Source organism: Phyllosticta capitalensis (assembly GCF_038381095.1).
Source record: "Phyllosticta capitalensis strain CBS 128856 chromosome Unknown BKA78scaffold_12, whole genome shotgun sequence".
In the NCBI taxonomy this organism is placed as follows: Eukaryota; Fungi; Ascomycota; class Dothideomycetes; order Botryosphaeriales; family Phyllostictaceae; genus Phyllosticta; species Phyllosticta capitalensis.
In genome coordinates this window covers 778,965-805,013 of record NW_027117450.1, presented here as the reverse complement: position 1 = coordinate 805,013, position 26,049 = coordinate 778,965, and the positions used below count along the sequence as shown (strand labels likewise).

General features: G+C 54.7%; 11 protein-coding genes across 11 annotated transcripts; 8 read left to right on the top strand and 3 right to left on the bottom strand.

The window, feature by feature from the left end:
- The first annotated feature begins 1,529 nt into the window (after positions 1 to 1,529).
- Positions 1,530 to 2,660, top strand: BKA78DRAFT_52218 (uncharacterized protein). The gene is made up of 2 exons (XM_066893314.1): positions 1,530 to 2,001; positions 2,059 to 2,660. The coding sequence occupies exons 1-2, from the start codon at positions 1,854 to 1,856 to the stop codon at positions 2,211 to 2,213; spliced, it is 303 nt and encodes a 100-aa protein (XP_066739205.1). The 5' UTR covers positions 1,530 to 1,853; the 3' UTR covers positions 2,214 to 2,660.
- Positions 2,651 to 6,137, top strand: BKA78DRAFT_326752 (uncharacterized protein). The gene is made up of 4 exons (XM_066889461.1): positions 2,651 to 2,957; positions 3,018 to 3,122; positions 3,230 to 3,902; positions 3,949 to 6,137. Exons 1-4 carry the CDS (start codon positions 2,934 to 2,936, stop codon positions 5,814 to 5,816), a joined length of 2,670 nt encoding a protein of 889 aa, XP_066739204.1. The 5' UTR covers positions 2,651 to 2,933; the 3' UTR covers positions 5,817 to 6,137.
- Positions 6,138 to 6,650: 513 nt separating this feature from the next.
- Positions 6,651 to 6,960, bottom strand: BKA78DRAFT_258353 (mitochondrial 54S ribosomal mL49 domain-containing protein; the record flags this gene model as incomplete). Its single annotated transcript, XM_066885274.1, has 2 exons — positions 6,651 to 6,701; positions 6,760 to 6,960. Coding segments are annotated over 2 exons (252 nt in total), but the record flags the coding sequence as incomplete, so codon positions are not given.
- Positions 6,961 to 7,290: 330 nt separating this feature from the next.
- BKA78DRAFT_326745 (eIF3 subunit 6 N terminal domain-containing protein) lies at positions 7,291 to 9,193 on the top strand. The gene is made up of 2 exons (XM_066889460.1): positions 7,291 to 8,537; positions 8,586 to 9,193. The coding sequence occupies exons 1-2, from the start codon at positions 7,456 to 7,458 to the stop codon at positions 8,797 to 8,799; spliced, it is 1,296 nt and encodes a 431-aa protein (XP_066739202.1). The 5' UTR covers positions 7,291 to 7,455; the 3' UTR covers positions 8,800 to 9,193.
- Positions 9,194 to 9,426: 233 nt separating this feature from the next.
- BKA78DRAFT_333942 (uncharacterized protein) lies at positions 9,427 to 10,659 on the top strand (the record flags this gene model as incomplete). The annotated part of the gene is made up of 6 exons (XM_066890147.1): positions 9,427 to 9,486; positions 9,539 to 9,676; positions 9,744 to 9,918; positions 9,971 to 10,194; positions 10,333 to 10,473; positions 10,543 to 10,659. 6 exons carry the CDS (start codon positions 9,427 to 9,429, stop codon positions 10,657 to 10,659), a joined length of 855 nt encoding a protein of 284 aa, XP_066739201.1.
- Positions 10,660 to 10,781: 122 nt separating this feature from the next.
- Positions 10,782 to 11,734, top strand: BKA78DRAFT_52095 (uncharacterized protein). Its single transcript, XM_066893312.1, has 2 exons — positions 10,782 to 11,450; positions 11,537 to 11,734. The coding sequence occupies exons 1-2, from the start codon at positions 10,904 to 10,906 to the stop codon at positions 11,569 to 11,571; spliced, it is 582 nt and encodes a 193-aa protein (XP_066739200.1). The 5' UTR covers positions 10,782 to 10,903; the 3' UTR covers positions 11,572 to 11,734.
- A 210-nt stretch (positions 11,735 to 11,944) lies between these two features.
- On the top strand, positions 11,945 to 13,035 carry BKA78DRAFT_258292 (uncharacterized protein; the record flags this gene model as incomplete). Its single annotated transcript, XM_066885269.1, has 2 exons — positions 11,945 to 12,852; positions 12,909 to 13,035. 2 exons carry the CDS (start codon positions 11,945 to 11,947, stop codon positions 13,033 to 13,035), a joined length of 1,035 nt encoding a protein of 344 aa, XP_066739199.1.
- Positions 13,036 to 14,553: 1,518 nt separating this feature from the next.
- Positions 14,554 to 15,975, top strand: BKA78DRAFT_52119 (uncharacterized protein). The gene has a single exon (XM_066893313.1). The coding sequence runs from the start codon at positions 14,820 to 14,822 to the stop codon at positions 15,864 to 15,866; it is 1,047 nt and encodes a 348-aa protein (XP_066739198.1). The 5' UTR covers positions 14,554 to 14,819; the 3' UTR covers positions 15,867 to 15,975.
- A 2,091-nt stretch (positions 15,976 to 18,066) lies between these two features.
- On the bottom strand, positions 18,067 to 20,070 carry BKA78DRAFT_258440 (uncharacterized protein; the record flags this gene model as incomplete). The annotated part of the gene is made up of 1 exon (XM_066885282.1): positions 18,067 to 20,070. The coding sequence occupies one exon, from the start codon at positions 20,068 to 20,070 to the stop codon at positions 18,067 to 18,069; it is 2,004 nt and encodes a 667-aa protein (XP_066739197.1).
- A 270-nt stretch (positions 20,071 to 20,340) lies between these two features.
- On the top strand, positions 20,341 to 20,946 carry BKA78DRAFT_289577 (40S ribosomal protein uS10; the record flags this gene model as incomplete). Its single annotated transcript, XM_066885770.1, has 3 exons — positions 20,341 to 20,417; positions 20,512 to 20,785; positions 20,862 to 20,946. The coding sequence occupies exons 2-3, from the start codon at positions 20,523 to 20,525 to the stop codon at positions 20,944 to 20,946; spliced, it is 348 nt and encodes a 115-aa protein (XP_066739196.1). The 5' UTR covers positions 20,341 to 20,417; positions 20,512 to 20,522.
- A 2,040-nt stretch (positions 20,947 to 22,986) lies between these two features.
- Positions 22,987 to 25,116, bottom strand: BKA78DRAFT_326731 (uncharacterized protein). The gene is made up of 4 exons (XM_066889459.1): positions 24,704 to 25,116; positions 24,228 to 24,611; positions 23,686 to 24,090; positions 22,987 to 23,625 (listed from the first exon to the last, which is right to left on the bottom strand). Exons 1-4 carry the CDS (start codon positions 24,815 to 24,817, stop codon positions 23,188 to 23,190), a joined length of 1,341 nt encoding a protein of 446 aa, XP_066739195.1. The 5' UTR covers positions 24,818 to 25,116; the 3' UTR covers positions 22,987 to 23,187.
- Positions 25,117 to 26,049: the final 933 nt, after the last annotated feature.

Here is a 26,049-nt window from a genome sequence, read left to right as displayed (position 1 = left end):
CACGGGGAGCAAAAACCGCGAGAGACAATGAAGGGCAGCCGGAGATGGTGAAAATCGGATCAAGACACAATCAACGGGCAATGTCTTGTCAAAAGCGTGAAGAAAGAAACGAGTGATCCCTGGAGTTGACAAGACTTTGGCCCGAGTGTCAAGCAGGACGAAGCGTTCGGTTGGTGGTATCCACTGCGCCAGCATTGGACTGACAGATCGAACGTTGTTTTTATCATCGGAGTCCGATCGTATTCTAGCCCAAGCATTCTCGAAACAATTCCGGAGGTTGTGTGGGATTTCTGATTGGTCGGCCTGGTAGTGTTTGCGACAGGGTATCCCAGGTCATACTTGTTTCTGACAATCTTACCCCTGATTTCAAATATTCATCAGGCCTGTCCGACCTCGAGACTCAGAAGGTGACACCTCTCCTCCCAAGACGTTCAACGAAAATGAGGAGAGCCGGATTTGCCCGCTATGTAAGGTCAGTCAGAAGCCCAGAAGGGTAATTCTCCTTTTCAATTCAACGTCGGCCGTCTGGATTGAAGCGCTGGGTGCCACCTCCAATCCTGGAAGAGTGATTCTCAATATTCTCATTTTTTCAACATTGAACGTCTGTGAGCCGCCAGAGGTGCCACCTACCGTCCCGAAATAGTAATGGTCACAGTTATTCCGGCAGCGTTGGACTTCTATTGAAGTGCTGGAGGTGGCACCTCAGTCCTTGAAGAGTAGTCTTATCGTTGCTCCAACATCGACCGTCTGCGGAGGTAGCCATCTCCAGGGAGGTGAAATGATAACTGGCCCGACTGAAGCGCCCGAGGTGCCACCTCCTGTCCGCGGACGTTTGATGATGACCAGAAGGCCTACCTACCACTTTCAGCTTCGCACGGTAAGCAGGTAGCTCAAAAGGGTGATAATGCCCATCATTCTTCGAACATCAAACCTCTTGCAGTGGCCACTTCTAGGGAGTGGCAGCCGGTGTGGCCCAACTAGAAGCGCTCTGGGAGTCACTTCTTTTTGAATTGTCCGACGATTGACGCACAGCAAAGAGATCGCTGGAAAATGTGATGTACTGTTCTTCGACCATCGAAAGTCTCGATATGCCCCCTCTGGATGTTGCCTTTTCTGCCGGATGACTCTTTTGCAACCGACAACTCCCAATGCCAGCGAGGCTTGGATGCTTCTTGTCAGCACCCTGGGCCAGTCGCTCTCCGTGTGCCGCAATTCCGCCTCAAAGCCTCGCGTAGGAATTACTGATGGCGAAAAGTGCTGGTATAATGCGCATGCAAATGCGATGCTTGAATTGTGCATGACCGTTTTCGGAAGTCCGCTGCACCCCGCCTTTTGGGAACTCCTGTCGCTGCTGAGGCAATGTTGAGAATCGAGGCTCATCAAGACGCTCATGGTCTTTTCCGCAGAAAGAGCTTTGCAATCAATCTGGGGAAATGGAGAACAAGCAGCACGTCGACATGACGTCCAGCGATCTGCGGGCAGACCCGCGTGCTTTGTGTGGGGAAGACAGGGGGTCCGGGCGCCAGGGATGACGAAATGGAATGACGGACATGGGATTTTGGCACTTTGGCAGCAGGAATCCCATCATCGCAGGCGCACGGACCGTGTTCGACCTTTCTGACTGGACAAACATTCCCTCTGTGCCACTGCCTTGGTGCTCCTGACGTCAGAAGCGCTGCGTCCGGCTGCACCTGCTGCTGCTCCTTCTTAAGAGGCCTCCTTCTTTCGTCCTCAATCCATTCATCATCATCCTCCTTCTTCCTCGAACGTCGATACACCTGTCGATTTGATCAAAAGCCGTACCTCTCAAAAGACAATCACACTCCTCTTTGAACGACATCCAAATCGTCACCATGTTCCGCGCAACCGTCGCACGCAACGCCCGCCTCTTCTCCACCTCTGTCCGCTCCCAAAAGTCGGTCACCGAGACTGTCAAGGACGCTGCATCAAAGGCCAACAGAGTCATCTCCGATGCTGCGTTGAAGGGCATCGAGAAGGGCGGTACGTCAACTCCAAAGCCCTGCTTCATTGAAATGACGACTGACTTGGTTCACACAGACGAAGCTGCTTCCGCTGTGAAGGGTGACGCATCGAAGGCTTCGGGCCAGGCATCCGGAAAGGCGTCTGAACTCGCCGGAGAAGCCAAGGGAAAGGCGAACGAGCTTGCCGGCCAGGCAAAGGGAAAGGTCGAGGAGACAAAGAAGAAGATGTAAGGGCGTGTCAGGGTCCTAGTGCTGGTTGAAGAGATTGTCAAAAACCTGGGAACGGCCTCACGTCGATATGACCGATAAAGCTTTGTAGTAAACATCAATTCTTCTTTCGATTTCGCGTGGGTTCTTGTAGTGAAGAGGCACTTGTTGAGAGGCTTTTTGGGAGTCTCAAGCATTGGAATTGCAGTTGCTCAGAAGAGACAACGAGGACTCAGGATAACGTGACGCGCATTGAAGTATTCATGTTGAAATCCTTCCGCCGTCCAAAGGGGCGAAACCCAATTTGGAGGCATTAAGTCGTGACACCTTGACGCGGTAAGCTCGCAAAGAGCATGTTCTGGAAGAACCGGACTTCTAGGCGTTTCGATATGCGAGTGTAGCGTGGAGAAACCGGGCGCTGTGAAAGAGGAGACAATTGCTTGAAGGCTCTCAAGAGGTCGATTGTCTTTTGATGATAGCGCAAGATTTTTGATGTTTTCTGTCAAAAGAGACGAAGGAACTGTTGCGGGCGGCCCGGATCTTACATAAGCACAGGCGTTCGGCTACATCGTCATCTCTCGCCGACGCCGCGGCGATTTACGTGTCCGGTTGACCAGACCAGAGGAGCTGCGTCCAAGCTGCTCCTCAACACGACTTTACATTCGACGCGTCCCTCGATTCTCCACAACGTCAGATGGAGCTCTCCCGATACCAGGTTTATCACTAAATCGCCAAATCGCCATCATGCGGATCGCGGCGTACGTCGGGGTAAGCTCCACCACTTTCTACAGCTCCAAATGCAGCGTCATACTAACTGTATGGCTACAGACTTCTGTGGCTTTGGCCGCTTCGGTCCTGCTTCGCGCCGCCTATGAGAGACCAAACTTCTATTCCGCCTGTGTATACCTTTCTCAATCCAATGCTTGTCTCATGGTAAGTCAAGTTAGGCTGCTGGCGCACCAGCTGCGGGGTGTTGGTTGAGCTCGCGCGCTTCATAGTCACGCCCAAATGGGTGCAAGCATCGGCTAATCAAGGTACAGATCCTAGCAAACCTGGTGCTCCTATTCACTGCCTCCCTCATGTATGGCCTCCAGCGCCTTCTCTATGGCCCTCTTCGCCCGATGGAGATCGAGCGCCTCTACGAGCACGCCTGGTTCGCCGTCACCGAGACCCTACTCGCTATGACCATCTTTCGAGACGATGTCGGTGTCTGGTTCTTTGTCATGTTCGTGGCTCTCATCGCGGGAAGGATGTGGCAATGGATTGGAGCCGGCAGAGTCGAGTTCGTCGAACAACAGCCGCCCACCTCCAACGAGATCTTCTTCCACTCGCGACTCCTCTCGAGCTTGCTACTGTCGATCATCTATGATGTCGTCATGCTCCGATACTGCGTGGAATTTGTGCTGAGACAGGCGCGACCGAACATGATCGTCATGTTTGGATTTGAGTTTGCCCTGCTTCTCGTCGCCTCTTGCGCCACCCTGTGTCGGCATACCTTGTGCTTGGTCGACTTGTTCGTCCAGGCCAAACAGACTGAGCAGAAGAGAATTGAGATGATTCAAGAGAGAATGGCTGAAAGGGCGCGCGAGAGAGAGCAGAATGGGCAAGCGGACGCACAAGATGACGCGCCAGTCGAGGTTGACGACAACGAAATCGACGTACCTGGATGGGAGAGCAAGGGCCGATACATATTCTACCTCGACCTTGCCACTGGTGAGTATCTCAGTTGCTCCATCTTTGCTATTCTAACGCGAGCCAGATTTTGTCAAATTAACCATCTACATGGCCTTCTTCTTCATTCTTCTGACCTTCCACGGCCTACCAATCCACATCATGCGCGACGTTCTGTTGACTGCCCGATCGTTCCATCGCCGCATTTACGACTTCCTCCGTTACCGCAATGCTACTCGCGACATGAACACTCGCTACCCCGACGCAACAGCCGAGGATTTGGGAGAAAATAACATTTGCATCATCTGTCGCGAAGAGATGCGTCCATGGAACAACACGCCACAGCCAGGCAGAGAGGGCGCCCAAACAGGCCAAAATCCCCGCATTGATGAGCGACACCGAGCGAAGAAGCTTCCATGTGGTCATTGCCTGCACATTAGCTGTCTCAAGAGCTGGCTTGAACGCCAGCAAGCGTGTCCCACATGTAGACAGCCGGTCTTGGTTGAAGAGACTAGACGCCGTCAACAGGCAAACCGACCAAATGCTGCGCAAAATGGAGCGGCCAACGGAGCTGCAAATGGCGCTGCTCAACCACCCAATCCCCAGGACCAAGCCAATGCCTTGATGCAAGATCTTTTGGGAAATAACCAAAACCTTCGTCAGATACGCCTCGGTCCTATTCGCATTGGATACGGTGTGAGAGCTGTAAACCTGAACGGCCAGCAACAGCCACAGCAACAGCAGCAACGGCTGGAGCAAAATGCGCAACAAGCCAACGCCCAGGTCAACGCCGTGCGGAACATGGTTCGCCGTGACCAAGATAACTCGCGCCGCCTATTACACGAGGCATTGCAAACTCCGCTCACTACCCAGTCTCTTATCGCTCAAACACTTTGGCTGGACCAGCTCGACAGACGTCTTACTCAGGAGATCAACTCTTTGAATCTTGCGCAAAATCAGCTTCAGGTTGTGCGCGGATTGCAGGCAGAGTACTTACGGCTTCGCAGAGCAGCAGCAGCAAACGTCGTAGCTGGCTCGAGTAACGCTCAGGCGATTCCCACTCCCACTGTCAACGCCAATGCCAGTACTGTGCTTCCCGGGCTTGGCTTAGGAAATCAGGGCCATGACAACCTTCAAGGAGCTGCGTCAGCGCAACAACCGATGACAGATGGCGATCCAAATCTGCCCCCTGGACTCACCCTGCCGCCGGGTTGGTCTCTGCTGCCTCTGAACACGAACGGGGCTCAGCCTGCCCCATTGCAAAGCAACGCAGTCAATTTGCCGGGGCTCAGCACTGGAGCTGGCGCAACTAACCAAAGTTCGACGGACACTGCGGCTGAAGTTTCCCAGTTGCTTCAAGAATGGCGGGAGACGATGAACATGGAGAGAACGACTCAGGATTTCAATACCTTCATGACGCAGAGAGCTGGAGATCAAGCTGGTCTAAACGGTGGGCCTCAACCCCAGAGGTCGGGTACTCCTGCTGGAGCCGGTCAACCGCTGGGCCCGGCATCTACCTCTGGCCACCAGACAGCTGCGAATGAGCGTGCTGGCGGAGAAGAATCTCGTCTCAACTCCAGCCCCGTCCCGCAAAATGTTCAGGACCCCCGCGTTGAGCTTGCGAGGATTGCCAGACAATCTGGAGATGTCCTTGAATTTGGAAACCAAGATTCTTCGAACTCGGCGCCGGTTGATGCTGTGCCAAGCGGTAGCCAGCCCGGAGAGCAGTCATCTAGCGAGCCTCCCGCGGCAATGGCGCAGGAGGACGCTGCCATTGCCGCAAAATCATCGTCTGTCCAAGTTCCAGCCTTGTCGAGCGCTGGCCCGGCTTCGCTGTCTGCGGAGAATACGGCCGCTTCTACGACTGGAGATACAGGCACACGTCACAGCGAACCAGGGGCCTTGCCTCCTAGTCTTCAGCCGCGGGTAGAAGATGGTGACGACGATGGAACCTAGCCGCATCTTCCTTCCCCCTTTACTCCCCTCTTTCTCTTTCTCTTGTAACTACTACTGCTCTGCGATTATACCCTTTGCATAGCGTGGGCGCAAAACTTCATTTCTCCGTCCGCTGCCCTTGTCCTGTTTTGACTGGTAACACGAACTCCACTCCTCTTCACTCCTTGAGTAGAAGATGAAAGGGGCGGCGCGTCGCAAGCTGGAACGTATTGATGGCAGCAGCGGATGGACGGTTAGGGTCGGCGTGCTGGTGCTATGCAGATTGATGGCTGAATGGTTCAATGGATGGTTGGGAAGACTTTTTGATAGTTGAAATGAATATGTCAATATTGGAATTGATTTTAGACTCTAACCGGGGCTGACGATGGTGGCAGTCGTGGTGATGTGCCGCTAGGCTTTCCGCTGCAAACACACGTTGGTCCTCGCCAATCCCACACGTCTTGGAGGCTCGGATACTTCCCATCCACGCTTATTTCACTCCAATAATGCTTCTTCAGTACTCATCCACAATTTTGTGTGTCGATACTGGTATAAATCCTTGTAACTAAGAGGACACGGCGCAATAACTGTGGAAAATGTCGACAGCATCAGTTGGATCCTTTAGTTAACCCAACCTTTGACGGAGCAGACTGGCGCCAAGTGTAGGCACATCTGACATCCGCTCACATGACCATATGTATGCCAATTCTCCTCTTTTCTTGTGTTGGGAATATACAAAGTCTTTCCACAAAAGTTTTAATCATTGGTAGGTAGGTATCGCACCCAAAACTCCGAACCCTATGCGTCAAACAGGACCGCCGAATGTGGCATAAGAAATTGAGATAGGAGTTTCTTTTAAAAGCCTTTTTCTATCAACCAGTCTTGGATCTCCATCTTGCGGTTGCCCTAGATCACTGTGTCAGCATGCTGCTCGTCCCATCCGTCGCTGCAGCCTCCACTGTACCTTTATCAGAATGCTTCTAGTGACATCATTGATCTTGACCTGTGACGGGTCCAAGCCCAGCTCGGTTTGAATCGCTGATTTGAGCTTCCGGATGTCTCCCTCAATCTTGCGGAGCTTTGTTTGGTGCAAGTTGCCGCCGGCCTTGGTTTCGTGGTAGACGGGGAGTTTGGCGGAGGGCGTCCGCATGACGAAGTAGGGCAAAAGAGGTCGGGTCTTGGGTGCGACGGTTTGCGACTCGTGCTCAACTGCTGCGGCTGTCAATTCATGTCAGCAGAGGTCTCTGTCGCCGTCTGGGGCATGCTGTACCCTCCGATCTCAACCGTGCGCATTGCGAGAAGCGGGCGATGCTTGCGGTCGTTGCCGGCTTGGGTGCGACTGGGGCGCGAAAGAGGAAAGGCAGTCTGAACATATTGTCGGTGGGATTGGCGTCGGCTCAATTGATCAAAGGATGCGGCGGGGCTTTGTGATGCTGTCGTTGGAAGTTCAGTTTCCGGCGATGCTGGCTGCGAGGGTCGCTGTGGCCCGTGCGAGGCGAGCCCGGCGCGGAATTTTGAACGACTCACCCCACAGACAACCATCACCACGCGGCACCTACATCACCTCTGCCAGCGCGCGCGACCCCGGAACCTCCATCGACGCGTCTGCCCGCCTTCTCAGATACCAGGACTATCAGGACTCTCGGCAACTCGATTCACCATGGCCAGCACCGACGCCGACGTCGCGGAGCAGTATGACCTGCTCCCCAAGATGATTCCCAATCTGGACCGCCACCTCATCTTCCCTCTGATCCAGTTTACCTTTGGCGAGGAGCAGACTGTGGAGGACAAGAAGGTCATGCTGGAGCTGCTCAAGCCTACGAACATGGCAGACTACGTCGGCAACCTGCACGCTGAGATCAACAACCTGTCGCAGCCTGCGGATGAGTACACAAAGAAGAGGGAGGAGGTTCTGAGGAAGAGGGAGCAGTTTGAGGAGGAGACCAAGAAGGTTCTCGACCTTTTGGACGACGAGGCGGTCGTTAGCAACCTCCGCAGCGACAAGACGGCCAACTTGAACTACCTGAAGGAGACCCACGGCGTGACCTACGAGATGGTTGACAAGCTCTACGAGTTTGGCCAATTCCAGTACAGCTGCGGTGACTACGAGCGCGCAGCCGACCTCCTGTACCGCTTCAGGATTCTCTCGACGGACAACGAAAAGATCTCCGAGGCCACGTGGGGCAAGTTTGCCAGCAACATTCTGTCGACGGACTGGGAGGCCGCCATGGAGGAGCTCGTCAAGATCAAGGACGGCATTGACACCCGGCTATTCAACAACCCGCTCGCCCAGCTCCAGCACCGCGCTTGGCTGATCCACTGGTCCCTCTTCCCCTTCTTCAACCACGAGCCCGCCCGCGACACCCTGACCGAGCTCTACTTTTCTCCCGCCTACATCAACACCATCCAGACCAACTGCCCCTGGATCCTCCGCTACCTCGCGGCCGCCGTCATCACCAACCGCAACAGGAGCCGGACCTCGAACCAGTACCAGAAGCAGCTCAAGGACCTGATTCGCATCGTCAAGCAGGAGGGCTACGAGTACAGCGACCCCGTCACCGACTTTGTCAAGGCGCTGTACATCGACTTTGATTTCGAGGAGGCGCAGAAGAAGCTGGGCGAGGCCGAGGATGTTTTGAAGGGAGACTTCTTCCTCGTGGCGACGGCAGATGCCTTTGTCGACTCGGCACGGCATCTCATCTCCGAGTCGTACTGCAAGATTCACCAGAGGATAGACATCAAGTAAGATTCGCCGGGAAACGAGTGACTTGAGACGCTAACCATTTGCAGGGACCTGTCTACCCGTCTGGGTCTCAGCCAGGACGAGGGTGAGAAGTGGATTGTCAACCTGATCCGTGATACCCGTGTCGACGCAAAGATCGACTACCAGGCCGGCACCGTCGTCATGAACCACCCGCCGCAATCCGTCTACCAGCAGGTCATTGAGCGCACCAAGGGTGGCTTCTTCAGGACCCAGGTCCTCAGCGCTGCGGTTGCAAAGTAGAGCATTCGCTGCGATTCGTTTAGTTCTTCGGGTTTACGAAAAATTCGGCGCGGGTAAAAGCAAATCTTCGATGCGTCCTCTAGACGGGAAAACGGTCACGGGCATGAGGAATCAGGGTTACCGCAAAAGCTGCCGGCCGTCTTGAATTCTGGCCGGGTAGAGTGACGGAGCACTCAATCGCGGAGACGTGGGCTTCGGGAGGATGGCATTTTTGGAATGCATGAACGGGATTCTCCAGTGATGATTTGATTAGAGAAGGAAGGGAATTGCATGCTCCGTGAAGATAATGAATGAGATTATCAACTCCTGCGAGCGTGTACCTTTGATAAGATGAGAGCGACTCGTGAAAGATGGTTGAGTCGCGAGAGTGCAGGCCTGAGGCCAGAAGAGGAAGCGACGCCGGTCGCGTCGGTCGGTAGACGCGCGTGCTGCGTTCGTGCCGACCCTTGCGCCGGGCCGGAGCATCATCAAAATCTAAGCCTAAACAACCCTGCCAACGCTCAACTTCTGTCTTTGGAAACGTCGACTATCATCGAAGACATCACGAGTCAGGATCTGCTTGGTGCATCTATTTTGGAATCGTCAAGAACCTTCGTCGGCCGTTTGCTTCACACGGCTCATTTCAACATGGCGGGCGACAACCCACGAAAGCGCAAAGCGCCGGCGGATAACCATGGCTTCAACAGAGTGCGTCTACTGGTTTGACACTGTGTTGACGTGATGCTGACGGGCGTAATAGAAGGGCAAGAAGCAGTGGCGCAAGCTACCGCCGGCAGCCGGTGGAAGCATTGAAGCTGGAGACTCTGGCATCTGGGCCTCATGCGCCATGGGAAGAGAAGGAAAAGCAGTCGCTGAGCTTCGCGACACCTTTGATCAGGTGAACTTGTACCAGCCTCATGTCTTGAGGGACGGTACGCCAGCGGTCTTGGCTAATCCTCAACCAGTACTGCAAGAAGCTGTACGGCGTCAACGGTGACGGCACCACCGAAGGCGGCGGCGATGCTTCCGACGAGGAAGACGGAGGCGACATTGAAGCCGAGATCAAGAAGGAGATTGAAGGCATCCGCAAGCCGACCAAGGAGCCGCTCTTCAGAAGCGTGCGCATCGAGACAGATTGCAGTCCGTCCCAGCCATCATGTCAACTCCCACGGACACGCTGACGCGCGTGTAGTCATGTTTTTCAAGACGCGCTCACCTATCGACCCGGTCGAGTTTGTGCGGCGCATTTGCGAGGACGCCATGGCGGCGAGCGCTGAGCAAAAAGCAGCCGGCCGCTTTGTCAAGAGGCTGACGCCCATGACGCTCATGGGCAAAGCAACCGAAAATGGGCTTGAAGAGGTCGCGAAACAAGTCCTCGCCCCTCACTTCCACGGTCCAGAGAACGCCGGCAAAAAGGTACACAAAAAGATGCCCTCTTGCCGATTTGCTGCTCGTCAGATGGTCTAGGCGCGAGACGTGGCCGATGTGTCGTTCTCCAGAGGCTGCTTCTATTATTTGCAAGCGCGAGATGTACATTGGCTAATACGGCAACAGTTCGCCATTCGGCCCAACGTGCGCAACCACAAGACCATGACTAGAGACACCATCATCCGGACGGTTGCAGCGGCGGTCGGCCAGGGTCATTCGGTAGATCTCAAGAATTATGACCTGCTGATTCTCGTCGACATTTACAAGGCAAGTTCATTTGACGTCATGTTGGTTGGGGGGAGTGACCGTGTTTAGAACTGACGGATATATGTATAGAACATGTGCGGAATTAGCGTCGTGGGGGAGGAATTTGAGCGACTGAAACGCTTCAATCTTTCCGAGATTTACGAGCCAAGTCCGAAAGAACAGCCGAAGGAATCAGAGGCGTGGTAGGCCGTCGGCCTGTATAAGCCTGGGAATTAGTCATGGCGGTTTGGGTACGCATGAAGCATTGGACGAGCAGACGTCAGCCCCCCGAACGGTAGCAGGGAGCAGTTGATGGGGCAGTATCAGATGTCGATGTTTGCAACTGCGGGGCGGCAGCAAAGAGTGCCAGCTACGGCGGGGGCGCCGCTGACGATGGGCGGCTGTCGAGAGCTGGAATAGCATTTGGTAAGCGAGAAAGAGAAGCAGTGGAATGGTGAACAACAAAGCAATAAAAGAAGTTTGGTGGTGGTGGTGGTGCGGCAAGGGATCAAGAAACTGGGGCTTGGGGTCGCTCGCTTTCTGGAACACGGCAAGCGAGAGGCTTGAGCAGCCTCGGCGGACGCACACGCACGCCAGCGGACCTGGACCTGGACGAGGCCGAGGGCAAAACGAATCAGCAGCCGGTCGCGGCTTGCCGGAAGTGAGCGGGGAGCATGGAGGAAGCATTTTGATGAACATTTTGGCGCGGGGACTGTGTTGGTTCATGAAAAAAACGTGCTGCTTCAGCCCTGCATCCATGAGGCCCACCTGCCCGGCTCGACGCTTTCCTAATCCGGTAATCTCTGACGAGAGGTTCAAGACGACCTTTTCCACGCGCGACCACTCCCTCCCCGATCAGTCGCCCTCACCGACTATCCTGCTACCGCGTCTCGTCAGCCGCCAGCTATCCTCATCACTCTGTATCTGCGCCACTCGCTCGTCTGCATACCGGTATCCGCTTGACCCTGTCCAACGCCCTCGGACCGACTCCCCCATAGGTAACACCCTGCCGCGTACCCAGAGCCAGAGCTGCCTCTGATGCTGTAGCTATTATTTCCTGTCCCAGCCCTGCTGAAATGCACAGTCCCCATCCGCCGACAAAGTCCCAACCATCCCTGACCTGCTGCGAACCTCCCGCCGCCCACGCGATCCGCTTAGCGAGTGGTACTTCGTATGCCTCCTCTGCTCTGCCATTGGCTCGTACCATCCCACTGCTTCTGTGCTGTGCTTTGACAATCATCTCTATAACACCGGTCCCACGGCCTGCTTTCATTTCAACACTGCGCTTTTGAGCACTTTACCCGGTCCCACGTCTGTTTCACTTGCGCAGCAATTGGTACTCTACCTCTTGGAATTCTTTTGCTTGCATTACAGCTATCCTCAACGTGGTCACCTGCCGCTGCTCTCAATACCCAAGGCCTCCCAGCATCCGCTCCCAGTTAAAATGCACCTTCACGCGCCACTTGATGTTGCGCCCTTCTCCAGGTTCGCCATGAGTCCGCCGACCTTGAACCACTCCTCGGACCTCTCGACTCCCTCTCGATCCCAGTCCCCCTCTGTCGACTTTGCAAGCATACGTACACTTGTTCGGGATCTTTTGCCGTCCTCGCGGTCTCTTCAGCAACTCGAACGCTTTCCAGCCCGGCTCCATATCATCTATCTTCTTCATTTGCGGGATGGATCTCATCTGGTCCTCAAATGCCCTCCGTCTCCACGGACGCGGGTGCTGCGCTGCGAAAACTTCTCTTTGGCAAACGAATCTACCGCCCTCGGAATATTCACCAGCATGACATCCTGTCCATTTTCGGTCCCCGAGGTCATACGCTACGAAAGTGCCTCCACGACAATAGGCACACCGTACTTGCTTAGAACACATGTCGGCGGAACTCCTTTGCGTGATCTTGCTGGTCGTTTGGCTTCGACACACCGGGACACGATCGACCAATCCCTTGGATACTTTTTACGCTTTCAATCGTCACTCACTGGACCCTCATTTGGACCGTTGGTCACAGTCAACAGCGGCCGCGGAGCTCGGACGTGGCGAGAAGCATTCATGCTGCTGCTGGAATCTATCCTCCGGGATGCAGAAGACATGCTCATCGCCCTGCCGTACGACATGATTCGCTCGGGGATCCAAGCAAAGATCAGCGCTCTCGACCAGGTCTCAACACCTCGCCTGGTAGCCCTGGATGCCGGACGTCCCGAGAACGTAATCATTGACTCGAGGACCAACAACATCAACGGCCTGGTTGGATGGGGAGCCACAATCTGGGGCGATCCACTACTCGCGGCCGTGTTCTGGTTTAATGATGTCGAGAACATTCGGGAGGCTTTTTGGCAAGGACTTGGCAGGCAGAACGGTGTTGGCCAAGCGGCAGGGGAAGTAGAGAGGCTGCAGATGTGAGTCATTCCAAGCGCTTTCTCCGCTGTATATGCGAATGTTAATATGCTATTAGATATGCAGTGTTTAGGGCAGCGTATGCCGTCGTCTCGCAGTACTACCGACCGGCCCAGGAGGAACTGCAAGAGCTCGAAGGCAGGCGATGCCTCACTCGAGCGTTGAGTGAGCTGCAGGGCGCATGAGAAGAACGAATTAGGCTTGCAAGGCATTCATCGTACCATCGATTCTGCATCAGGCGCACCGAGCGTCGTGGCCGCGCCCATGCTGGCAGTTCACAACCATTCCTACATTCGTTGTAGTAGGCGCCTGCTGCCCAATTACTCGGTCGCTTTAGCACAGGCGGACAAGAGCGCGAAAGGGGGACCAAATAGGTCGCCCTGGACGCTGCCGTGGATTTCCGGGTCCGACAGGAAGGAAGGCCCTCGTCGCGTACCACGTGGGATTGATTTCAGGGCAGCCTTTCACGTCTCTGTATCTTGGGCTACTTACATAGCAGCTGCATAGAGTAGCTGCAGAGTTGCTTCGGAAGGGGGAGTTGCGGCGGCCGCAAAGAAGACCTATTGGTGGTGGAGCCACCAGGAAGAAGCGACTGGGGGGGGGGGGGGCCAGTAGTGAGAAAACAAGCCGTTTGGTTTTTTCCCTTCTGCTTTTCTGGGCACTTTCTTAATGCTTGGTACCTGTTGAGGCCCACTTGGCTTTCATGATCGCCGCCATGGGTTGCTAAACACTTCCTCTTCTCTCTGGTCTGACCACCACCCACCTATCCCTATCCTCTGCGTGGCACGGCCCTTTTCGTCACTTGTCGACTCCCACCATTGCAACCCAACCTGACCCCCAGGGCCCGACCTCCCATTCGAGGACTGCTTGCCGACGGAAAGAGCTCCGGGATCGCATTGCCGCGCGTGGCAGTGGTGGACTGGTGTGGTGGTGTCCCTGGCCCGTCGCGTCTCTCAGCTCCGCAGGCAGCCAGCAGCAACTCCTCCGACCCCATGTTGGTTTGCTTGTTTGCTTGTTAGCTTTCACCGACCTTGTCGCCACTCGTCCATCTCAACGGGCTTTCCTCGCGTCGATGCGCACCCCGAACGCGGCCGGGCCACGGCATCATGGTCCCGAGTGGGCAGTGCCACTACTATGTACTGCCGTCTGTCTGGGAGCGAGCGGGCTCTGGTGGGAAAGGAAAAATTGGCGTCCCGAAACGCAACGCACCCCGGCTCCTCGGGCCGGGCCCGCTACATTTGTTTCGGCGTCCACTCTCTGGTCCGAACTCGTCCGCGATTGCTGCTTTCCCCTTCTTGCCCAAGTTTTTCATGCTGGGGGGTGGTGTGTGTGTGTGTTGGAGGATGGTGTTGCTACTGCAGTGCCGTTGGAGGTGGTGCGGCATCGGCCCGGTCACGCCATCTGTTTAGGAACAAGCTATAAGCGCGTAGATGGTTAGATGGAAGAAAGCTTGTGGCATCCTTGTCCACTGTTCCTTTCTCTCTCGTCGTCAAATCGACAATTGGTTCTGCGTTGGCTTCCAATCCATATCTGATCCTTCTCGCGGCGCCGCGCCGGGGCTTGCATGCATGCATGCCTACATGCAGTACACATAAACACATGCAAGAAAGCAGGCACAACACGCTGTGGCGTGAGATGGGAAAAACAGGCACATATGTCGTTCGTTCGCAAGCAGCATCTCTTGCGGTTGCCGATTCCGACGCGCTGCAGATGCAATTCAGGCGTGTTAGCATTGTTTCATGCAGGGCAGCCGGCCGGGGCGCTGGAGTGACTTGCGTCGGGGTTCTGGACTTTTGTGTTGCATTGTTGCTGGTCAGGCGAGGAGGAGGGGACTGCGACTCTGGATCGCCAAAGGTAGACGATGGTGTTTGTTTTTGTATGATGCTTAGGTGCGCAAGGAGCAGCAATACATGCCTTGGAAGACTACAGAGTAGCGTCAAGACCGTCACGAGCATTTGCAAGGCTTGCAATGAAGTCTAAGGTGCGTTGCATTACTATGACTGTATTGCACATGAGAGACCAAGCGCATCCATCACGTTTATTCCCCCCACTGTTGTTTCGTTCTTGCCGCGAAACCTGCAAGATACGCAAGAGGAAAAGTGCAACGAGAAGACAATGCAAACCAACTTCGGCACAATCTTTCCACTCATCATCTAGATGCTATACACCAAATAAATCTACCAAGCAAGCAGGCCCATCATTTTTCTTTACGCCTCACCTCCCAAATGCCACCCACCTCACCACCGACAATCATTGCCGAGCGAAATCACGGCACCTGGCTGATTCCACAGCAGAAGGACCATCAGCCACCACCCACCTCGCCTTGTCGCCTCGCTATCCGGCACCTCCGAATCCTGCCTACCGCCCGCACGCACGCGAGCGAGCTGAGGCGCAAGCAAGCGACGGGGACGCCGCTCGCTCTGCTCCTCCCGCCGCCGCCGCCGCCGCCGTCACGCAAGTGCCGTGTGTTTGTGTGCCTGGAGCTGGCTGGCTGGCTGTGTCGAGCTGCAGCAGCAGCAGCCACCCCACGCTCGCACGCCGGTGGCATGCACGGCAGCGGCAAGGCGACAGGGGTAAGCGAGACGGGGGGGGGGGGGGGCGGGAGGGACAGGGGCAAAGGCAAACATGCGAGCGCGTGCCGCCGCCGCGGGTGGGTGCGCGGATGGGATGGGATGGGATGGGCTTGGGGCTGGGCTCGGTCGGAGGAGGGCTTCCATGTCGAACAGGGGTAAGCGAGCGAGCAAGCAAGCCCTCTTGCTCCTCGCTCGTTGTTGAGAGTGCTGTAGTTATTTATCCCGTTTTGCGACGGGATGCTGCACCCGCAGATATGGGGTGGGACGATCTGGGCAGGAGATTGTTGCGTCTAGGGAGGAACCGGGACGCAGCATCAGAGATGAGTCGGTGGTTTGGCAGAGCCAGAGCTGCGGGAGGCGTGTCCATTGGATGCGACGGTCAAGGGACCAACGGTGTTTTCATGCAGGTTGCGGTGGTGCAAAGCTTAGGTGGTGTGGTTTAGCATTTAGGGTTATGGTTAAGGTAGGAGGAGGCGGCGGGCGGGCGGGCTTTTGCAAAATGTGACGGGTCGTCGAGGAGTTGCAAAAGAGATGCTTTCTTTTTGCAATGGGGATTCAGGGTCAGCTTTGATGACGTTGCCAGCGATCAGGACTTGCATACTGTGCTCTTTTTTTGCGTTTTTTAACGAGTGTTTGTCGTCTGGGTTGAACTCGCAGTACCCATGACAATCGACATGTCATTCAGTCCTTGTCGAGCCATCACATGCAAGCCGAGACGCAATGCGGTTCTCAGCTACCCAAACAAGCACGCAAGACTACATCAGGATGATATTTCAGCCGTACCATTTGGTCCACGTATAGAAAAAGTACCTCGGAGATCCACAACGACATCACAAGCCTTGATTACTGTATGCTTCAGATTTTTCGACCTGCAACGACATGAGAGGTCATGTCTCATCGGATTGGCCGCTGCTTGGTAGCTTTCCCAGAGCCATGGTAGGAATCCGACGAATCCGAAACTCAGCAACCCAATGGAACAATGTAAAACGGAGCCTCCATCGCCTGTGTTTTCCCCATGAGGAAGTAATAGGCTCTAAGCTTATCCTCATTCGCCGATGCTCTCGGTAAGCGGCGGCGACCGCCGGTGAGCCACGTCAAGGCTTTTTTGTTCTTGGGCGAGTGGCTCTGCATTGACTTGGCAGACCGTGACGAGGTGGAGAGAGAGCAGATAGCGTTGTGCTCGCGGTCTGTCAACGATCGAGACTTGGTTGCAAGTGGTACACGCAACCATTTTGACTGCTTTTTCGAGCCCAACCCCGGATTGAATGCTCTCATGACTTGGAGCTGGGGTTCCTCGATACTCCCGATCCTTGCTCTTCTTTTACATCGCCAAATTCTCCAAGTCGCCACAGTCTCTCTCTCCGGTATGTGCTGTGAGTTTTGCTTTAAAGTCTCGGACCAGCAAAGCAACGTGGCGACCAAAAGTACTAGCGAGAAAATGATGGTGGTTCCAGGCTTTGGGATGCTGTAGAACCGACGACGACGTAGAGTGATATTGTAACGTAGCAACCTCTGGACCCTGAAATGGAGAATATTGCTTCTCTGTGTGTCTAAGAAGCACCCGTGTGCGTCACCTCTGTGCAACTTGGCTGAAACACACTCGTTAAATGTGGCAATCCGCAACAGTGTGCATGCAGTCTGTACACTCGCTTATACCAAACTTCTTGTTGGCTGGCAGCTTGCTTTGTGTCGGAAAACTGGAGTTGAGCATGTGTCGAAAAGAAATTCTTGGAAAAAGCTTCAGACTGTGAGACGTAGGGATGAGAGCCACGGTTGGCTGGTGCTGAAAGGAAGGAAGTATAGAGGGACTGCTTGCTTGGCTGATGGCATCCGGCGCAGAAAGCCAATTTACGAGAAGCTGAGAATTTTATGTATGACAATGGCCTGGATGTAGGCGGAAATCCACAGCACAGACCTAACTCGCGCAATGTGTTATCCAAAGTCTTTCACTTTTTAAGAAGGTCTGGGCAGGGGTAATAATTGTATCTCTGCAAACCTTGTAACGTGGGCACGTTGAGCTTGTCGATAGACGCATTCTTGGGAAGCAAGATTGAGGAAAAAAGTTGGCCGAGGAAAGAAGTTGGCGACAAGTAGTCAAACGCCAAAGTGCGAGCACTTGAATGTCCCATACAACCATCCCATTCCAAGTTCTCCCCACCATCGAGCTGCCAGAAGCTCCAATGTTTTCCTCTCCCCAGGAAGCAGGAATCCTCGGGGTTCGCGACTTCTTCCATCACACACTTTGGCGAGGTCAAAGCCATGACCAATTTTCCACAACACTGGTCCTGGAAACTGTCGAGAAAAGACGTTCTGGCTGATTACGGTTGAATGTGATTGGAGTCGGTACGTGTCCCTCAACAGTCATCTCCCTGTGTCGCTCTTTCACTTTTCGCCTTCCCCGGTCTACCTGCACGTCAAACGTCGATCTGTTTGACCGATTGGGCACAAGTAGACGACGTGGTTCCAAAAGCGGGCTGATTGACAGTCGAGATGCCAGCTTTGGAGGAAACAACCACCGACTTTTTAGGTACACACCGCCGTGGAGCCCACCCGACACTCTTTTTGATCCACAGACTCGGGTATCAATATCCGCCAGACAATGCAAGCTCGCTTCTTCTGACCGCAGCTTCATCATGGCCCCATCTAGCCTGCAAGTCCACCACCTCTGGCCATTTTGCGAGCGCGCTGATCACGCCGGTTGTGATTTGCGCGCGATGACTTGTTTGCCTCCTTCCGATGCCTGTTGGCCTGCGTCTGCTTGTCGCTGGCCGGGCCGGCAGCGCTGCTGGCGTCGGCTTGTCCACCACCACCACCACGTCCACCTCGCCCTCGCCCGCGGCCTCTCCCACCTCTGCCGCGAAACCCACCGCGACCTCCTTGACCCTCGCTGTCCTCGGTTCCTGACCCAGCGGGACTGTCCCTCCATCTTGTTGAAGCAATCTCGCGTTGTTGCCCGTCAAAGGTGGAGAACTTTGCCTCCAGCCGCTTCAGATTCCGCGGGTCCCTAGCCAGCATGATGGACCAGCCCTCTATCGCTTCATCCGTCATCCCAGTCTCGCTCTTTAGTGCCTCTCTTGCCTTGCTCCGCCGTGTCGAGGTATCCCTGTTGAACGTGTCCTTTGAAAGAGAGTAGGCGCGGAACAGGGCCTCTTCATTCTTGTCGCGCAATTCAGCCGCTTCGTCGTTGCCTGGAACAGCCGAATCAACCGTGCCACCGACGTCTTCCACATCGTACGTGTCATCGCGCTCATCATCATCCAAGTCAAAGGTTGCCAAGGCAGACAAAATGGCAGCCTTGTTCGGGGCAGCTTTTTTGTCCGCCAGTATTTTGTCCGCTGTCAGATTTTCATTCTTGCGCCCAATGTGCAACCGCGACGCATCGACCGTGAGCTGGTCGAGTTCGTCATTGTCGAAAATGTTGCGTCTTTCCGGAACAGGCGTAGAGCGAGGCTCCAGTGCGGAGTGGTGATGAACTGTCTTCTCCTGGATGGTTGGCGGAAGTTGCGCTGCCCGGTCAGCATTCTTGAGATGTGGCGGGAGCGAATCGTCGAGAAGGTGTGCCGTGACTTGCTCAACATCGTCGTTGTATTCGCGCAAGCACTGAATGATGAAGCCAGATCCGAGGTCTGGGAACAGGTCTTGTATCTGAGTGACTAGACTCATCTGGTGAACATTGACGCTCCCAGCTGCATGGCCAAACTCATCATCCAATGCTCTTCCCTTGCCCTTGTCGGCCTTGCGTCGCGCAATTTGTTTCGGCCTCGCCAAACTCGGCTGTCTAAAGGAAGACAGAGTCTCGGCAAAGTTCTTGACCCGGACGCCCTCGTCGGCGCTTCCACTATCTCTGATGCGCGCTATCAGAGGAGTATTGGTGACGAGATCGGATAAGAGGGAAGGTTGCAGGCTTGACTCTGCTACTGTCTCTGCGTTGCTTTTCAAGCTGTACAGAGTGTCTGAGAGGAGGGAGTAGCTTGGTTTCTCTCCTTTCGTCAAGGAGAGCAATGCTAGTGACGCGACGGTGACAATTTTTGCCCGAAACTCCGGTGATGATTTGGTATAGCTTGCGCAGAGAGAATCCAGAAAGTCGGTGCCGGCGATGAAAAAGGTCGCAACTTCCGGAGAGGTGTGCAACAACGGCACAAGGTCCTTCAGGGATTCTTCTGCTGTTGCTGGGGTGCTTGACTCCAGAGTCTTTGTCAGAGATGACTTTAGCCTTTGCAGGCCTGCCTCGATCTGGTCGCCATTCTTCTTCCACAGACTGGATAGCAGTTCTCTTAATCGCTCACTGCGCATGAACACGTGGCTGAGATTTGAAAGAAAAGTCCAGTCAAGGAGTTTCTGCGGAATCTTTTCTGCTGAGAGCAACCTATGTGACAGTAGGAAACATTGCTTCTTAAGCTCATGTGCCTTCTTGGACTGAAATTGAGAGTCGTTCCCGGTAGCCTTGGCCGCCTCCTGGAAGTAAGACGTCAGGAAAGAAACCAGATGGCCTTCATCTGCAGCTGCTTGTGAAAACTCGGTTTGAGAGAGATGCAAATGCGCTCCAGCAAGCGTGATCCAAGCGTCAAGACATGATTCCCATTCGGCAGGTGGAATGCTGCGTCGGACAGAAGATGGAGGAAAGGGAGCAAGAGGCGGAAGAGGCATCGTTTCAAAAGTCAGATGCAACGATCAATGACGGAGAGAGGTAGAGGAGAGGAAGGAGAAAGACTGCGACTCGAAAGCAGAAACGACAGAGATCACATTAAGGACGGCGTGACTGATGCTGAAGGTGCTCTTTTGCAGACACCGTCAGCGATGACCGCATGTAGACTGTTTGATGTGCGCTAGTCCGAAGGCGTGCTAGTGCGCCAAGATTTTTCCGAACAACGCACATTTGCCGAAAATGCGCCCGCAACACCAAACTTCTCTTCTTCAGCAACACGACAGCTGCCAGTCATCACGTTACCGAGAGGAACCCTCCGAGTCTTGACTGGATTTTCATCTTCATAACCGTACGTCGAAACCAATCAATCGCGCGCATGCCAGCAGCCGCACCGCGCAGCATCCGTCGTCAACCTCAACCCGCTAACAGCTTGTCGCCTGCAGAATCGCCAAAAATGTCTTACAACAAGGAGAAGGACTTTTCCGAGGGTCCCAAGATCCACAAGATCCGCATCACCCTGACCTCGCGCAAGGTCCAGTCGCTCGAGAAGGTCTGCCAGGAGCTCATCGACCGCGCCAAGAACAAGGACCTCCGCGTCAAGGGCCCCGTCCGCCTGCCCACCAAGAACCTCAAGGTCACCACCCGCAAGACGCCTTGCGGTGAGGGTTCCAAGACCTGGGACACCTACGAGATGCGCATCCACAAGCGCCTCATCGAGTAAGACAGATCCCTCCACACTTCCCCCGATCAGCGGGCTCGCAGGACCAGTAGACTGACGCGACTTTTTTTGCAGCCTCAACGCCCCCACCGAGGTCGTCAAGCAGATCATCATCAACATCGAGGCCGGTGTTGAGGTTGAGGTCACCATTGCTGCTTAGATATACCCACTGGCAGTGCGGAGGGGAGCGGAACAAGACATTGGGCATCTCATGTAGATTTTAATCTGACGGATCGTCCACGGCGAACATGGAGCTTTGCACTCATGTGTGAAGGTGACATTGGTGCTGAATCTGTCTCGCAGCATTCACGCCTGTCGGCCCTCCTCCCAAAGGTACGTTTTTGATCGTCTTCTTTTCACACCACCATGCCGCCGCGCACAAGGATGAGCATTATCACTAGTTATCCCTGTCTGAAATACCCTGTTGAGAAACGTATTCACACTCTGAGTTCCACATCGAGTCGCAAACTTTACACGAAAAGGCAGACTTGAATAGCCAGCTAACTTGCTCGCAGAAAGATCTACCGCTGCCAACTCCGCGAACAATGTCTGTCCCTTCGAAGAGTGCTCACCTGTGAATCCGGCATCATTTGCGCCTCGAGACTGCCTGCATTCCAGCACAAACGGAGAAATGTTCCAATGACATGACAGCACCCGAGAGAGAGGATTCCAAGCCCAGCCCAATCAAAGTGCAAAGTCTTCGCCAGTCACCCACGCAGCACGTACGGTCGTTGCCAAAAAATCAAAACTCTTGACATCACTCCACCAAGCCAGCCTTGCGTCACCTTATGAATGTTCCCATTGTCAACTCGCAATTAAGTTCCTTCTGCACTCCGATTGCAACGTCAGAAGTGTCTACATGTCTACACCCAAACTTGGGGACATGTTACGAAACACGCACCCCATCCATCCCATTTGCCTCCCGTCCACCCCATTTAATCCATTCCAAGAAAAGATTCATCACACACGGGGCATTGATTCCCCCCATTCCGTTCAGAAGAATCCACTACATGGGGATGTGTAGGAAATCAATCCTCCTTTTGAGGTGAAGGAGGCACACTCACTGCGACTTGGCATCATCCGCCAAGTATATATACATATATATATATATATATATATATTTTTGAATTTGAAAAAAGTGGCCCGCCCTCCTCCCATCACCACATACCTACATGTAGCTTATATGCTCCGGCGGCGACGACTGCGACTGCTTGGTCTACCGCGCCGTAGAACGGAGTATCAGCTTGGCTTACCTGAAGTCGATCATGGGGAGGAGGGAGGGGGGATTGCGCTGTACTTGGTCTCGGGGGGAATGAATGGCAGCAACGGGGCTTTTTGAATGTTTCCCACACCTAGCCCGTTCCCGTCCTTCTGTCCAAGTACATAGGCAATGGCAATCCAGCACCCAGACACACAAAAGGTTTCCCCGCGTCCCCTATTCTCATGTTGGGAAAAACAGGGGGGGGTTTTAACTTTTTTACTCTGAACATGCACGGCAGCGGCGTGTGTCGCAAGACAACCAACGCCGTCGTTCCCAATTGGCAAATACTATACGTCCTATAGGGGCAGAGGGCCGATAGGGGCAGAGGGCCTTTTCGCCAAAAGCCCGTAGAAGCCTGCCTACCCTACGCGTATTCCAGTCCTTATCCCCAATCCCAATGGTTTACCAACCAACCAGCCAACCCCTGAAAAATCAAAAAAATCCCAGATCCCAAATACTGATTCCCAAAACGCAGCAAGTCATTATTCCGTCTCATCCATTCCGTTCCGTTCAGAAAATGATGCGTGCGTGCGTGCGTCGCGGCCGCAGCGCAACAGTCTATTCCAACCCATATTCGATTGTCGCCTTTGCTCCAGTGGGGGAAAAGAAGCAAATTTCAAAGTCAGATAAGCCAGAACCAACTCCGTTGAACGCCAACTTTGCCCAAGACGCGAGGGAGAAAACAAAATCCAAATCCAGTCTATGCATGTGGTGGTTGATTGTGGGGTGATGCAAAAAAGGAATCGACAAAAAAGGCAGGCAAATATTGCCGTAGCCCCTTCTCCCCTCTCAAAGAATGCAAGATAGTAATGATGTGTGTTCGTGTGTATCGTCAGCAACAGCAGATTTCGAGCCCTTTCCGTTTGACTGCGGTGCTTGCTGGATTTGCGCGTGTGCTCGCTTGCTTTCCGACTCTAGGGTATACCCATGAAAACCCCCAAAAAAAAAAAAAAAAAGAATCGCAGATTTCAGAGAGAATGAAGAAATGGTGGGGAATACGAAGAATGACAAGATGTCAGAAAGGAACGAGGCGCAATGGTCACCATATGTACGTCGGTTCGTCTTTGGAAAAGGAAAAAAGATCGGACGCGCTGTTTGGGTGCGTCAGGGACCTACCGCAGATTGCGCGCAAAGTACGCCTCACCTGATGTCCAATTGAAAGGGCTTGAATTTACCGCCAATTGTACCGCATTTGGGACAACGGGCACGGTTACGGTTTTGTTCGCTCGAGAGGACGTCGACGCAGTCCTGGCACAAGCCGCAGATGCACTCGGTGCACGCGTAGCTTGCGCGCAGGAGGGACAATCTTCGACACGCAGCGCAGTAAATGTGTACCGTCTGTCCATATGTCGGAGACGAGTCTGACAGGCCCTGGGACGAAATGTGAAAATTGTGTCCCGATTGGGTGGACTCGATGGACGACTCGACCGAGGGAAAGGGCTCAAGTCCCGAGTGGTCGGGCGGTGGCGGCGTCAACGTGTTCTGCAGTGGTGAGGCGTGGTAGGATTGGAATTGGGAAGCCACATAGGGCGGCAGCGAGGCACGGTTCAGGTGGTGGTGGTGGGGCGACCCGGGGATCTACGGTGCAGCGTGAGTTCAAACGTCTGAAGCCAAATTTCGTGCAACAATGGCACATACCGGTGTCAGATCCCTACTGTCTTCTTCAGTGGCCGAAGCTGCAGCATCAATAAGATCCTCCCATCGCTTGCCATAGGCATTGGTGGTGGAGCTTGGGGGTTCGACCGAGAATGCTTTGCGGTCGTGGCTCATGCGCCGCGCCATTTCCCTCGACCTGCCCTTTTCGTGCTTTGGGCGGCGAGCATTCTGCGTGACGGAATTCTTGCGTGGGCGCGACTTGTTGGAACGAGGAATGGGGGGCAGGGTCGAGGAACGGCCTGGTGGCGAGTGGGCCAGCGACGAGGGGAGCAGCTCGCGCGGCGTCGAAGTGTTTCCGTAAGCATATTCACCTTCTCCCATGAGCTGCGGGTCCACCGCAAAGCGCGCCTTTTGCCTGTTTTTGGACTCTGGATCGGACAGGACATCCTGAGTCGTCACGGTTAGCAAAGTCCAGTAGCAGCTTGTCGCAACGCAAGGAGCGCAAATGGCAATGAATGGTGATGCGCTGCTGCTGCAATGGCAGCTCCCAGCTTGGCTCAGCGACCGCAGAGCTCACGGCATACCTGTTCAGAGTCCCATTCATAGTCTGGTCTGTGGTTGTGGAGCTGTGCCAGTGCTGCGGCTGCGCTGGCGGCTGGCAGCAGCGAGGCGCGACGCATCTCGTCCGACGATCGCGGAGTGACGTCGTCTGGGTAGAATACGGCAGCATCGCCGACATGGCCTGAGGGAGTCAGACCATATGCCCACGAGGCAGTCATGTTCTGAGCCGCAAACGCACCAGCTGATATTTGAGGAGGGGCAGCATTTGTCGGTGGAGGGGCAGGACGCTCGTGGGGCGGGGTGTTGACCATCAGGGCAAAGCTCTCCTCGGTTGCGGGCAGCTTCGGGATGTAATGCTCGGGGTGGGCGCGGCGAATGTGCTCCTGCATGGAGCGATACCGCTTCTCCTGGTGTCGGTCAGTCGTCTTGTTCTTGGCTGAGGCTGAATCGATGACGTTGCGGGCGACCTGGGACGGGAGTGGAGCAGGGCGGAACTCACACCGAGGCAGCGCTTCCGGCAGCTGGAGCCATCTTGGTTGCGCAGCGGACAGACAACCTCGTTGGTGCTGTCGGAGACGGAGAAGGAGTTTGTGAGGTTGCGAGGGGGCGGCATGGTAGAACATGCACGCAGGAGGAGCGGGCGCAAGAGCGAGAAGAAGACAAGGGTGGTTGAGGCGAGCGAGGGAGCGGTCGAATGGTCGAGGGCGCAGGTCAATGGTCGGCGGAGGCGAGTGTCGGCGAACAAGAGACGAGCGGACGAGGTGGTCGAGATAATGTACTGTAGATGTAGGGAGTAGTGTACTGTAGCTGAGGTGTAGCTGAGGTGGGAGAGAGATTGGGAGCTAGGTAAGGTAAGGTAGCTGTCGAGGAGGGGCTAGGTTTTCAGTGAAAGGACATGCGGGGATGTGCAGAACTAGGGTTCCTCTCTTTTTGCAAGCTCTGACTGATGGTGACTCGGTGATTGGCCGGCGCGCCCGGTGAGAAAAAAAATATCTGCTGGGCCATGGCCAACCTCTGCACTGCTATGCTCATCTGGCGCCATTCTCTCCGTTGCTCGGTTCTGGTCCTGGAGCTGTGTGGCTCAAAGAGCTCAAGCTTGCCGGAGCTCCTCGTAGCTACATGTAGGTGCTGAAGCTCCATGTGGGAGAGCTGTGGGAGCTATGGCGCAAAACTCAAGTCACCACCATCGACCCCGACACGGCACGACGCATCGGCTATGTGCAAGTCTCCTGGCTCAACGCAGTGGAGCGCAGCGCATTGCAGCGCGACAGTGCAGATTCGCCCTTTTCGGCAACCGCCTGGCAAAAGGCTTTGATCCTTCTGTTCCGAAGGCTTGCCACAGACGATTAGGGGCGCCCAAGGCTATCTGATATCGTAAATCATCATTTCTACACTGGTTGACGGCCGCCAGCCATTTTGCGCCAACTGCGCCCGCGACCGCGAACATGCGAGCTGCCCGTGCACTTCAATTTGCAGGCCTCTGCTCCTTGCCCGGCGATCCATCAGGACCCTTGACTCCTGCTGTGCCTTTGGCCAGCACACTCCTAGCCCAACGGCAAAACATCTTGAACATTAAATCCCTGCTGCTTCAACGTGTCGGCTTTTTCAACCAGGTCGGTGGCGCGCCTTCGGTTGCGCGGCTGGCGTCAGACTCTCCTCAGATAAACGACTGTCCTTCTCCGCGCCTTCGAGAAGCCAAAGACCACCAACCTCGCTTAATCTTGCCCCCAAGCCTCGTCCACCACCTCCAATCGATACATTATCCGCCAGGACAACATGCTGCCGCGCGCTCTCTCGCCATCCATTGCTCTGCTCTCCTCGTTCTTTGATGTGCCTCCGACTCCT